We start from the raw sequence: 12464 nt of genomic DNA, 5'->3' as shown, positions 1-12464 counted from the left end.
TAAATATATCTGCCAGTTTAGCATGTCTAACCCTGAGAAAGACTCAGTGCCCAAAACATTGGTTCTCCAATAACTCAATGGGTATAAATAGTTGGCTCTAATTTGGATTTATTTTTTGTTCCTAAAGGTTTGCCTGTCCATCAAGAGTAGACTGACAGAACTGGAAAACAATATCTCATCTAACTGGGACAATCCAGGGAAGAACAGTCAGCAGGAGAAAGACTTCCAGACCATGTGGTTTTAGTAAGATACTTTGGTAATGGCCAAGCGGGATAAAACCCCCCTGAGCGCACACTAATTACAGTACCCCCCCCCCCCCCCCCCCCCCTGGCCCAAGGCTGCTTCGACACTAACACTAATCTAAACCAATGGCTGAGACAGCCTCACCTCTCAGTCTGCAGGATGACGATCAGCCATCACAAAGGCACCCATTGTAACCATGTCGACACTTACAGTATCACAATACAACCAGGAGACCACTCAGGCACTGACTGGCAAACCATCATAAAAATGGCAGCAAAGGGAGGGAAAATATGGATAAACCATGACATGGAAACATATTTTGCATTTCTTCACTTTGGAGTTGTTTCCTAGTAACACAGGCAGAGTGTGGTTCAGACTTGGAAATAGTCACTTTTCTTCTACTTTTCCAATAGTCTAGACTAGACTACAGTGGGCTTAGTCACTGGAATAGGGAAGTCATTCAATCTGTAGTTAAAGTCTGCACTTGAGCAAAATCATTTTACTCTACAGTTGCCTATTAAAACATACAACAAACAAACAAACGAACGAACGCTAGAAGGCAAACGATCAAAGTTGCACTGATAAAGAGTGGTGTAAATTGCACAGGATAAACTGATATATAAGCCAATGTTCTCCTAAATAGCTTAAAGTGTGTCATTCATGGGGCTTGGTTTTGCATTGTGTGTGTGTGTGTGTGTTTGTTAGTTTGTTTGTGCTGGGACAAACCCATAAGATGGACTGAAGTGCTGTAGTGTAAATATTAGTATACGCCATGATGCATGTCTGTCTGCAATGGATGCTTCAAGAAATAACAAGTTACTGACTCATACGCCCCCTGTTATAATGCAGAGCAGACAGTCCTTTAAAGGTGCTGGGACTCCTCTCTCTCTCTATGTCTCTCTCTATGTCTCTCTCTCTCTCTCTCTATGTCTCTCTTCTCTCTATGTCTCTCTCTATGTCTCTCTATGTCTCTCTCTATGTCTCTCTCTCTCTCTCTATGTCTCTCTCTATGTCTCTCTCTATGTCTCTCTCTCTCTCTCTATGTCTCTCTCTCTCTATGTCTCTCTCTCTCTCTATGTCTCTCTCTCTCTCTCTCTATGTCTCTCTCTATGTCTCTCTCTATGTCTGTCTCTCTGTCTCTCTCTCTATGTCTCTCTCTATGTCTCTCTCTATGTCTCTCTCTCTATGTCTCTCTATGTCTGTCTCTCTGTCTCTCTCTCTATGTCTGTCTCTCTGTCTCTCTCTCTATGTCTCTCTCTCTCTCTATGTCTCTCTCTGCTCTCTCATGTCTCTCTCTGCTCTCTCTATGTCTCTCTCTATGTCTCTCTCTATGTCTCTCTCTCTCTCTCTATGTCTCTCTCTCCCATGTCTCTCTCTATGTCTCTCTCATGTCTCTCTCTATGTCTCTCTCTCTCTCTATGTCTCTCTCTATGTCTCTCTCTATGTCTCTCTCTCTCTCTCTCTATGTCTCTCTCTCTATGTCTCTCTCTATGTCTCTCTCTATGTCTCTCTCTCTCTCTCATGTCTCTCTGTCTCTATGTCTCTCTCTATGTCTCTCTCTATGTCTCTCTCTCCATGCTCTCTCTCTCTATGTCTCTCTCTATGTCTCTCTCTATGTCTCTCTCTCTCTCTCTCTCATGTCTCTCTCTCTCTCTCTCTCTATGTCTCTCTCTATGTCTCTCTCTCTCTCTCTATGTCTCTCTCGTCTCTCTCTATGTCTCTCTCTATGTCTCTCTCGTCTCTCTCTATGTCTCTCTCTATGTCTCTCTCTCCCATGTCTCTCCATGTCTCTCTCTATGTCTCTCTGCTCTCCATGTCTCTCTCGTCTCCCGTCTCTCTCTATGTCTCTCTCTCTATGTCTCTATGTCTCTCTCTCTCTCTATGTCTCTCTCTCTCTCTATGTCTCTCTCTATGTCTCTCTCTATGTCTCTCTCTCTCTCTCTATGTCTCTCTCTATGTCTCTCTCTCTCTCTCTCTATGTCTCTCTCTCTCTCTATGTCTCTCTCTATGTCTCTCTCTATGTCTCTCTCTATGTCTCTCTCTCTCTCTCTATGTCTCTCTCTATGTCTCTCTCTATGTCTCTCTCTCTCTCTCTCTCTATGTCTCTCTCTCTCTCTATGTCTCTCTCTATGTCTCTCTCTATGTCTCTCTCTCTCTATGTCTCTATGTCTCTCTGTCTCTATGTCTCTCTCTATGTCTCTCTCTATGTCTCTCTCTCTCTATGTCTCTCTCTCTCTATGTCTCTCTCTATGTCTCTCTCTATGTCTCTCTCTCTCTCTCTCTCTCTATGTCTCTCTCTCTCTCTCTCTCTATGTCTCTCTCTATGTCTCTCTCTCTCTCTCTATGTCTCTCTCTATGTCTCTCTCTATGTCTCTCTCTATGTCTCTCTCTCTCTCTCTATGTCTCTCTCTATGTCTCTCTCTCTCTCTATGTCTCTCTCTATGTCTCTCTCTATGTCTCTCTCTATGTCTCTCTATGTCTCTCTCTATGTCTCTCTCTATGTCTCTCTCTATGTCTCTCTCTATGTCTCTCTCTGTCTCTCTCTATGTCTCTCTCTGTCTCTCTCTATGTCTCTCTCTATGTCTCTCTCTATGTCTCTCTCTCTCTCTATGTCTCTCTCTATGTCTCTCTCTATGTCTCTCTCTATGTCTCTCTCTCTCTCTATGTCTCTCTCTATGTCTCTCTCTATGTCTCTCTCTATGTCTCTCTCTCTCTCTATGTCTCTCTCTATGTCTCTCTCTATGTCTCTCTCTATGTCTCTCTCTCTCTATGTCTCTCTCTCTCTCTCCTCTCTATGTCTCTCTCTATGTCTCTCTCTATGTCTCTCTCTATGTCTCTCTCTCTCTCTCTATGTCTCTCTCTATGTCTCTCTCTATGTCTCTCTCTCTCTCTCTATGTCTCTCTCTCTCTCTTTCTCTCTATGTCTCTCTCTATGTCTCTCTCTATGTCTCTCTCTCTCTCCCTCTCTCTCTCTCTGTCTCTCTCTCTCTATGTCTCTCTCTATGTCTCTCTCTCTGTCTCTCTCTCTCTCTCTGTCTCTCTCTGTCTGTCTCTCTCTCTCTGTCTCTCTCTGTCTGTCTGTCTCTCTCTCTCTATGTCTCTCTCTATGTCTCTCTCTCTGTCTCTCTCTCTCTCTCTGTCTCGCTCTCTCTCTGTCTCTCTCTCTCTCTGTCTCTCTCTGTCTCTCTCTCTCTCTCTCTATGTCTCTCTCTCTGTCTCTCTCTCTGTCTCTCTCTGTCTCTCTCTCTATGTCTCTCTCTATGTCTCTCTCTCTGTCTCTCTCTCTGTCTCTCTCTCTGTCTCTCTCTCTCTCTGTCTCTCTCTGTCTGTCTGTCTCTCTCTCTCTCTCTGTCTCTCTCTGTCTCTCTCTCTCTCTATGTCTCTCTCTCTCTATGTCTCTCTCTCTCTCTCTATCTATGTCTCTCTCTCTCTCTCTCTCTCTCTCTCTCTCTGGACTTATTTTTTTTATGGGGGTTTATTGGCATGGGAAACATGTTAACATTGCCAATGCAACTGAAATGGATAAACAAAAGTGAAATAAACAATACAAAATGAACAGTAAACACCACACACACAAAAGTTCCAAAAGAATAAAGACATTTCCAATGTCATATGATGTTTATATATAGTGTTTTAATGATGTGCAAACAGTTAAAGTACAAAAGGGAAAATAAATAAACATAACTCTGTCTGTCTGTCTGTCTGTCTGTCTGTCTGTCTGTGTCTGTCTCTGTCTGTCTGTGTTTGTCTTAAGTTTAACATTGAGCATGTCTGCCCATCTCCAATAGAGGCTTCCTAGAAGAGTGAACATCTGCCTTTTCTCCGTCTCACATCCTAAAAACACTGAGCGTACCTCGTATAAAGGTCATATTTCACATACATACGGTTCAATCAGTTATGAATCTGGACATGACCATTGACTGAAATAAAATGGTCTTCACTTTGAATGTCAATCTATAGTGATCCCTCTTCCTGTTCATCACCATGTAAAACTTGAGAAAGGAGTCAAATCAATACAATATTTTTTTTTTTTGTGTGTGTGTGTGTAACAGACATACTCTACTCACCAGTATTGTCAAACTGTACTTGGGTACAGTCACTAGTCTTCTGCCATGGGCAGGTATAGACTGCCCCTCGCTCCACCACTGTGGAAGTTGAGGAGGTGTTGGCTCTGGGAGCTCCTACAAGAATGTTTGACCTGAAGAAGAGAAACTTGTCTAAATTCATGAAAACATGGCACCACAACTATTCTTCTACTGTAGCCTATTAGGGTCGCAAACAAAGCTGTGTCACATGATGAATAGAATACATATTATAATTTAGTTCTGTTGAGTCACATTAACAATAGCATAATTCTACTTTCTCTCATCAAAGTTCAATTAAGGGTAATAGCCCCTATGGCAAAAAGGCAATTCAAAATATTATTATATAACTCAATCTTACTGCTTATTATTTGGCTGGAAGAAATCCACAGAAAATCCAAAATAACTTCCTTTAGGTCCAGAGAATACATAGGGTTTGTCAATATCCAGATTAAAACAAGTTGTCCACTGTAAATAAAACAGGATCAATGCCAAAGATAAATAAAGTTTGCGACGTCGTTCCATCCTGACTGCTAAAAAAAAAAAAATCCAAGTCTGTAGCCTTATTAAACTGGGTATGTGGAGTGTTGTAGTTTTTAGCGTTAAAAGAGCCTCAACTACAATGAGTTCTCCTTTCTCTTTGTAGTCGTTCTACTGATGATACACCGTGATCCCCATACTCTATTTCCATTAATCCGGTTCCAGTTCAGTAAACCACTCCGCTAAACACTTTCACTTCTTCACCAACATCAACAGAAAAGAGTCCAATTCGAATCCACTCGTGTTATCAATGGTACAGTTCATGCGATACAACGTAACAAATCTCTGTACACGTTTAAAAAAAAATAATAATAATTTATGTCGACAGCACCCCCCCCCCCCCCCCCCCCCCGTTGTGTTACAGCAACACAAAAAAAAAATACTTCCGGGTCAAGGGAATTTCAGAAATGTTCTAAATAAAAGTCCCCCATATATTAGTAGAAAACTGTTATTATCATGTATTTATATTCACGATATATGACAAATAAGTGTCTAAACATTAACAATGATTCATATTTGTTCATATTTAAGTCACATTTGCATTAAATGTAGGTTTTAAAACACGTTCCAAAGCCAGGCCAAATAAATGCCCCCAATTCAATTCAATACAATGTATATGAATATTGACTCCACATATTGGTTTATAGAGACAACTATTCTAGTTGCCAAAGTAAAAGTGGAGTCAGTTGGAATTACTCACTATGACCTGTAGAATCTATTTATATATATATATACTATATATATATATATATATATATAGTGTTATTTCATGGGTAACTGAGACCTGTATGCCAAGCAACACTTTCTACTCCACCTAGTCCATTGGTCCCAATGCAATACACTATAGACGTATAAATTACATATTGGCTTATAGTGTCGTGTCCAGTGCCTCCATTTGAACATGTTTTATCAGTCCAGTAACAGTTGTTATGAGCTTGTTTTTTGTTCAAACTCTCTTTTTTTGTTTTGTATGATAGGGACTCTAGATGGTAGACTGGACCCTGGTTTTATGGACACACAAACAATCGTTTTTCCTGTACAGTGTAATTTGTTTGTGCAATACAACAAAAATACACTAAGACTTTTCTTAAAAATTACATTTCAAAATTGCATCCTTGAACAATAGCACCAGTAAATTAACCCCCAAAAAATCATACAATCAAAATAATATATATTTTTTTAATTGTCATTGTATACTTAAACTCCAACCATTTCTCAATATGCTCCACCTTAAAATATTCATTATCTTGTATTAAGTAGTCATTATTTTTTGTTAGATTTTTTTTTTACATATTTTTTTTTACATGATGCAAAGCTGCAAGAAAACATTGATTTTGTATCAAACACACAGCGTTTTACCGTGAACATTTATTTTGAAGACAAATGTCGAAATCCGGAAGTGTTAATGCTGCTGCCGTGACGCTAATAATCCCTTACAGTGGACGCGTCATAATACCGTAAAACCCAGCGGTAAAACACCGTAATGGTCCCAATCGTTTCTTCATCATTCATTTTTCCGTCTGTGATTTTTTTAGGTCTACTTTATATAAGGTCTGTGTCTCGTTGTAGGCTTACCCTGACGTGATGTTTTCAGACGGATATCAATATATTCGCCTCAATTTACACAACAACAAAAATATAAAAATGCTCATTAGCAACAGAGAAGTCCTCAGTAAAACTACAAATTCGTGCATGTCATCTCTAACAACACTGTCAGATACAGTTCACCAGCGCGATCAGAGACCTTCGGTGTCCAATCCATGAATTTCTTATGTCCCCTTTCTTAGCTTAGTTAGGAGGTAGATCAAAACATCATGTTGTTTAACTGAGACTTAATAATTGTTTGTACAATATGTCGAACTTTAGTGTCTTTCAGACCTCAGGGTATTTTTCAAGGATGCGTATAAAAGCATTAAATGGAGAGAAGGACCACTTGAAGTCTAGCCATGTGGAGAAATGCAGCTATTGTCAGGATACAATTTACAGGTTTGGTCAGGGCCAGCATGAGGGATAAAATGTATCCTGTGTCCTTGAGTATAGCTATTAAGTTAAATTTGACCATCTTAGCAATACAATATGTTCTATACTGCTGTCAACATTCTACAAAGAAAGATACACTTAATTATGTAATCAGTAAAACTTCAATTACATTTTAGTAGACGTTCTTATCTAGAGCAACTTACAGTAGTGAATGCATACATTTCATACATTTTTTTGTTTGTTTTACGTACTGGTCCCCCGTGGGAATTGAACCCACAACCCTAGCATTACAAACACCATGCTCTACCAACTGAGCCACACAGGACCGATAAGGGATAACTCAGTTCTAGAATGTTGTCATTGATGAGAATGAATGTAAAAAAATCTATTGACATTCAGAATTTACTTTGTTAAGACATCCAGTCTGTATTGTAGTTTCATGACCAGAGACAAATCTTCAAAAAAAGGTGCAGTATTTATTTATTCAGAGTGATACATGCATTCACACAGTCTTGATTTCTTCCCACTATATGATTGATATGTCAAGTGATACACTTTTAATTGACAATTTGGGATTTTATGGAAAAACTGCACTTGTCCTCGTGTGAAAACGACAATTTATTATTAAATATTCTACAGTTGTAATATCATCAATCAAATCAAACTTTATTTATATAGCACATTTCTTACACCGAATACATTTTAAAGGTTCAAAGTCAGGCATTGAAAGGCATGTGTCATTTAACATCCTTCCTGTTGGCAGGTCTCTATAGGTGACCAGGGGATTCTCTCTGCCACATGTAAATGCCTCCAAGGAGCTCATAAGTGCAGCCATGCAACCTAGTTTGGCCGGTTCACAGTATCGGCTGTATGGGTGTGGAATGAGAATGGAGGAAGCTAGCTGTACTCCCGACCGGGTGCAGTCAGTGGAAGACCTGTACCCGGCAGAAGACTACAACCCTCTGTCCCGAGAGCCCACAGAGGAGGATCTTCAGTGGGTAAGGAACCCTCTCTAGGGCAGGTTCAGCGGAAGTCAACATGTCTCCATGAACCTGGGTCAGAACAACTGTTACCCTCCCTGTCATCCCTGTTTGTACCGGACATTATTAAAAAAACAAGGGCTCCTGGGGCATGCAGGCATCCTGGCTGGCATGGCGCTGTCGGTGGAGCAGCAGGAGGCTATACAGGAGGATATACAGCAGGCTATACAGGAGGATATACAGGAGGATATACAGCAGGCTATACAGGAGTATATACAGGAGGATATACAGGAGGATATACAGGAGGCTATACAGGAGGATATACAGGAGGAGATACAGCAGGCTATACAGGAGGATATACAGGAGGAGATACAGCAGGCTATACAAGAGGATATACAGGAGGCTATACAGCAGGATATACAGAAGGATATACAGGAGGCTATACAGCAGGCTATACAGGAGGATATACTGGAGGAGATACAGGAGGATATACTGGAGGAGATACAGGAGGATATACTGGAGGAGATACAGGAGGATATACAGCAGGCTATATACCTCTTGTCGTGTCCCGTGTATATATATATTTACATGTTTTTCTTCACTTATCTTTTACATTTTTTCTTCTAAAAACTCAACCTCAAAGCACTCTCCTGCAACCCGCCTCACCAATTTCAAAAATAAAGTATTATTTACCTCATCTGAATTCCACAACAGAAGCTAGCCAGAGGTTAGCCATTTTCACTGGCTAACATTGGAGTTCAGCTAGCCACGGTTAGCTGTCCTCAGCTATCCATTAGCTCGAAAAGCTATCGCCAGTTTTTGTACAGCGCGACTCAGACTAGAGCACACCGGACCTATTCTCTCTCCTTTCCCCGATTTCTACCGCAGGCTCTGGACATTTACACCTGGATCTTGCAGCTAACTAGCTGCTACCTGAGTGACTATTGGCAACGTCGGTCCCGGAATTAACACACATTATTCCGGAGCTAGCCAGCTGAAGAGTTCCGTCAGCCACTCGTGGGCTTTTCCTGAGCTAGCCAGCTGAAGTGTCTCCTGGGCTACAATCACCTATCCTGACCCTTTTTACTGCCGATGCGGAGCCCCATCGGGCCTTCACGAATGGACCACTGACGTTATCTGTCCGAGGGAGTTATCCAACTGGCCCCTCCGTCGCGACGTAACCTGAACGCCCATCTGCGGCCGGCTAATCGTTAGCTGTCTTATCGGCTGCGATCTGAATAGGTCTATCGGACACTTTTCTTGGGCCACTATAACTAACTATTTTGCCAACTTGGACAGGTCCCCCCTTCCACACGGAACCCCACTAACCCACAGACGGAAACGCACGAGGTGGCTAAAAACAGACCTCCCTCCATCTTCCACCAGCTTGCTACCTATGGCCCGGCTAGCTGTCTGAATCTCACTGGACCCTTTGATCACTCGGCTAAGCATGCCTCTCCTTAATGTCAATATGCCTTGTCCATTGCTGTTCTGGTTAGTGTTTATTGGCTTATTTCACTGTAGAGCCTCTAGCCCTGCTCATTACACCTTATCCAACCTCTCAGTTCCTCCACCCTCACATGCTATGACATCTTCTGGTTTCAATGATGTTTCTAGAGACAATATCTCTCTCATCATCACTCAATGCCTAGGTTTACAAATTATTAATGAACCCACCAGGTACAACCCCAAAGCCGCAAACACTGGCACCCTCATAGATATCATCCTAACCAACGTGCCCTCTAAATACACCTCTGCTGTTTTCAACCAAGATCTCAGCGATCACTGCCTCATTGCCTGCACCCGTAATGGGTCAGCGGTCAAACGACCTCCACTCATCACTGTCAAACGCTCCCTGAAACATTTCAACGAGCAAGCCTTTCTAATCGACCTGGCCCTGGTATCCTGGAAGGATATTGACCTCATCCCGTCAGTAGAGGATGCCTGTTTTTTTTTTTTAAATGCCTTCCTCACCATCTTAAATAAGCATGCCCCTTTCAAGAAATTTAGAACCAGGAACAGATATAGCCCTTGGTTCTCCCCAGACCTGACTGCCCTTAACCAACACAAAAATATCCTGTGGCGTTCTGCATTAGCATCGAACTGCCCCCGCGATATGCAACTTTTCAGGGAAGTTAGAAACCAATACACACAGGCAGTTAGAAACGCCAAGGCTAGCTTTTTCAAACAGAAATTTGCTTCCTGCAACTCAAACTCTAAAAAGTTCTGGGACATTGTAAAGTCCATGGAGAATAAGAACACCTCCTCCCAACTGCCCACTGCACTGAGGATAGGAAACTCTGTCACCACCGATAAGCCCACTATAATTGAGAATTTCAATAAGCATTTTTCTACGGCTGGCCATGCTTTCCACCTAACTACCCCTACTGCATTCAACAGCACTGCACCCCCCACAGCTACTCGCCCAAGCCTCCCCCATTTCTCCTTCTCCCAAATCCATTCAGCTGATGTTCTGAAAGAGCTGTAAAATCTGGACCCCTACAAATCAGCTGGGCTTGACAATCTGGACCCTTTCTTTCTAAAATTATCTGCCGAAATTATTGCAACCCCTATTACTAGCCTGTTCAATCTCTCTTTCGTGTCGTCTGAGATTCCCATAGATTGGAAAGCAGCTGCTGTCATCCCCCTCTTCAAAGGAGGTGACACTCTTGACCCAAATTGCTACAGACCTATATCCATCCTACCCTGCCTTTCTAAGGTCTTCGAAAGCCAAGTCAACAAACAGATTACCGACCATTTCGAATCCCACCGCACCCTCTCCGCTATGCAATCTGGTTTCAGAGCTGGTCATGGGTGCACCTCAGCCACGCTCAAGGTCCTAAACGACATCGTAACCGCCATCGATAAGAAACAATACTGTGCTGCCGTATTCATTGACCTGGCCAAAGCTTTTGACTCTGTTAATCACCACATCCTCATCGGCAGACTCAGTAGCCTTGGTTTCTCAAATGATTGCGTCGCCTGGTTCACCAACTACTTCTCTGACAGAGTTCAGTGTGTCAAATCGGAGGGCCTGCTGTCCGGACCTCTGGCAGTCTCTATGGGGGTACCACAGGGTTCAATTCTTGGGCCAACTCTTTTCTCTGTATACATCAATGACGTCGCTCTTGCTGCTGGTGAATCTCTGATCCACCTCTACGCAGACGACACCATTCTGTATACTTCTGTCCCTTCTTTGAACACTGTGTTAACAACCCTCCAGACGAGCTTCAATGCCATTCAACTCTCCTTCCGTGGTCTCCAACTGCTCCTAAACACAAGTTAAACTAAATGCATGCTCTTCAACCGATTGCTGCCTGCACCTGCCCGCCTGTCCAGCATCACTTCTCTGGACGGTTCTAACTTAGAATTTGTGGACAACTACAAATACCTAGGTATCTGGCAAGACTGTAAACTCTCCTTCCAGACTCACATCAATCATCTCCAATCCAAAATTAAATCTAGAATTGGCTTCCTATTTCGCAACAAAGCATCCTTCACTCATGCTGCCAAACATACCCTCGTAAAACTGACCATCCTACCAATCCTCGACTTCGGCGATGTCATTTACAAAATAGCCTCCAATACCCTACTCAACAAGCTGGATGCAGTCTATCACAGTGCCATCCGTTTTGTCACCAAAGCCCCATATACTACCCACCACTGCGACCTGTACGCTCTCGTTGGCTGGCCTTCGCTTCATAATCGTCGCCAAACACATTGGCTCCAGGTCATCTACAAGACCCTGCTAGGTAAAGTCCCCCCTTATCTCCGCTCACTGGTCACCATAGCAGCACCCACCTGTAGCACGCGCTCCAGCAGGTATATCTCTCTGGTCACTCCTAAAGCCAACTCCTCCTTTGGTCGTCTCTCCTTCCAGTTCTCTGCTGCCAATGACTGGAACGAACTACAAAAATCTCTGAAACTGGAAACACTTATCTCCCTCACTAGCTTTAAGCACCAGCTATCAGAGCAGCTCCCAGATCACTGCACCTGTACATAGCCCATCTATAATTTAGCCCAAACAACTACCTCTTCCCCTACTGTATTTATTTTATTTATTTTGCTCCTTTGCACCATATTATTTATATTTTAACTTTGAACTTTCTTCAAACTACAATTCTACCATTCCAGTGTTTTACTTGCTATACTTTATTTACTTTGCCACCATGGCCTTTTTTGCCTTTACCTCCCTTATCTCACATCATTTGCTCACATTGTATATAGTCTTATTTTTTTCTACTGCATCATTGATTGTATGTTGTTTTACTCCATGTGTAACTCTGTGTTTTTGTATGTTGTCGAACTGCTTTGCTTTATCTTGGCCAGGTCGCAATTGTAAATGAGAACTTGTTCTTAACTTGCCTACCTGGTTAAATAAAGGTGAAATAAAATAAATAAATAAATAAATAAATACAGGAGGCTATACAGCAGGCTATACAGGAGGATATACAGGAGGCTATACAGGAGGATATACAGGAGGATATACAGGAGGATATACAGGAGGATATACAGGAGGCTATACAGGAGGATATACAGGAGGATATACAGGAGGCTATACAGCAGGCTATACAGGAGGCTATACAGCAGGCTATACAGGAGGATATACAGGAGGCTATACAGCAGGCTATACAGGAGG

General features: G+C 42.2%; 1 protein-coding gene and 1 non-coding gene across 2 annotated transcripts in view; both read right to left on the bottom strand.

The window, feature by feature from the left end:
• Window positions 1-5199, bottom strand: part of LOC106586912 (integrin alpha-V) — a 112540-nt gene extending 107341 nt beyond the window's left edge. Inside the window, exons 1-2 of the mRNA XM_045707873.2 lie at window positions 4687-5199; window positions 4311-4441 (exon numbers count right to left, since the gene is read on the bottom strand). Coding sequence (XP_045563829.1) covers window positions 4311-4441; window positions 4687-4850 — 295 coding nt within the window. The 5' untranslated portion in view covers window positions 4851-5199. The remainder of the gene's footprint in view (window positions 1-4310; window positions 4442-4686) is intronic.
• Window positions 5200-7096: 1897 nt separating this feature from the next.
• Window positions 7097-7172, bottom strand: trnat-ugu (transfer RNA threonine (anticodon UGU)). Its single transcript has one exon. It is a non-coding gene; the product is annotated as a tRNA-Thr (tRNA).
• Between the last annotated feature and the right edge of the window lie 5292 nt (window positions 7173-12464).

The sequence above is a fragment of the Salmo salar genome, chromosome 25 (genome assembly GCF_965601325.2).
Source record: "Salmo salar chromosome 25, fSalSal1, whole genome shotgun sequence".
NCBI classification, from domain to species: Eukaryota; Metazoa; Chordata; class Actinopteri; order Salmoniformes; family Salmonidae; genus Salmo; species Salmo salar.
The sequence above is the reverse complement of the archived record's forward strand: the minus strand, read 5'-3'. Positions and strand labels throughout refer to the sequence as shown.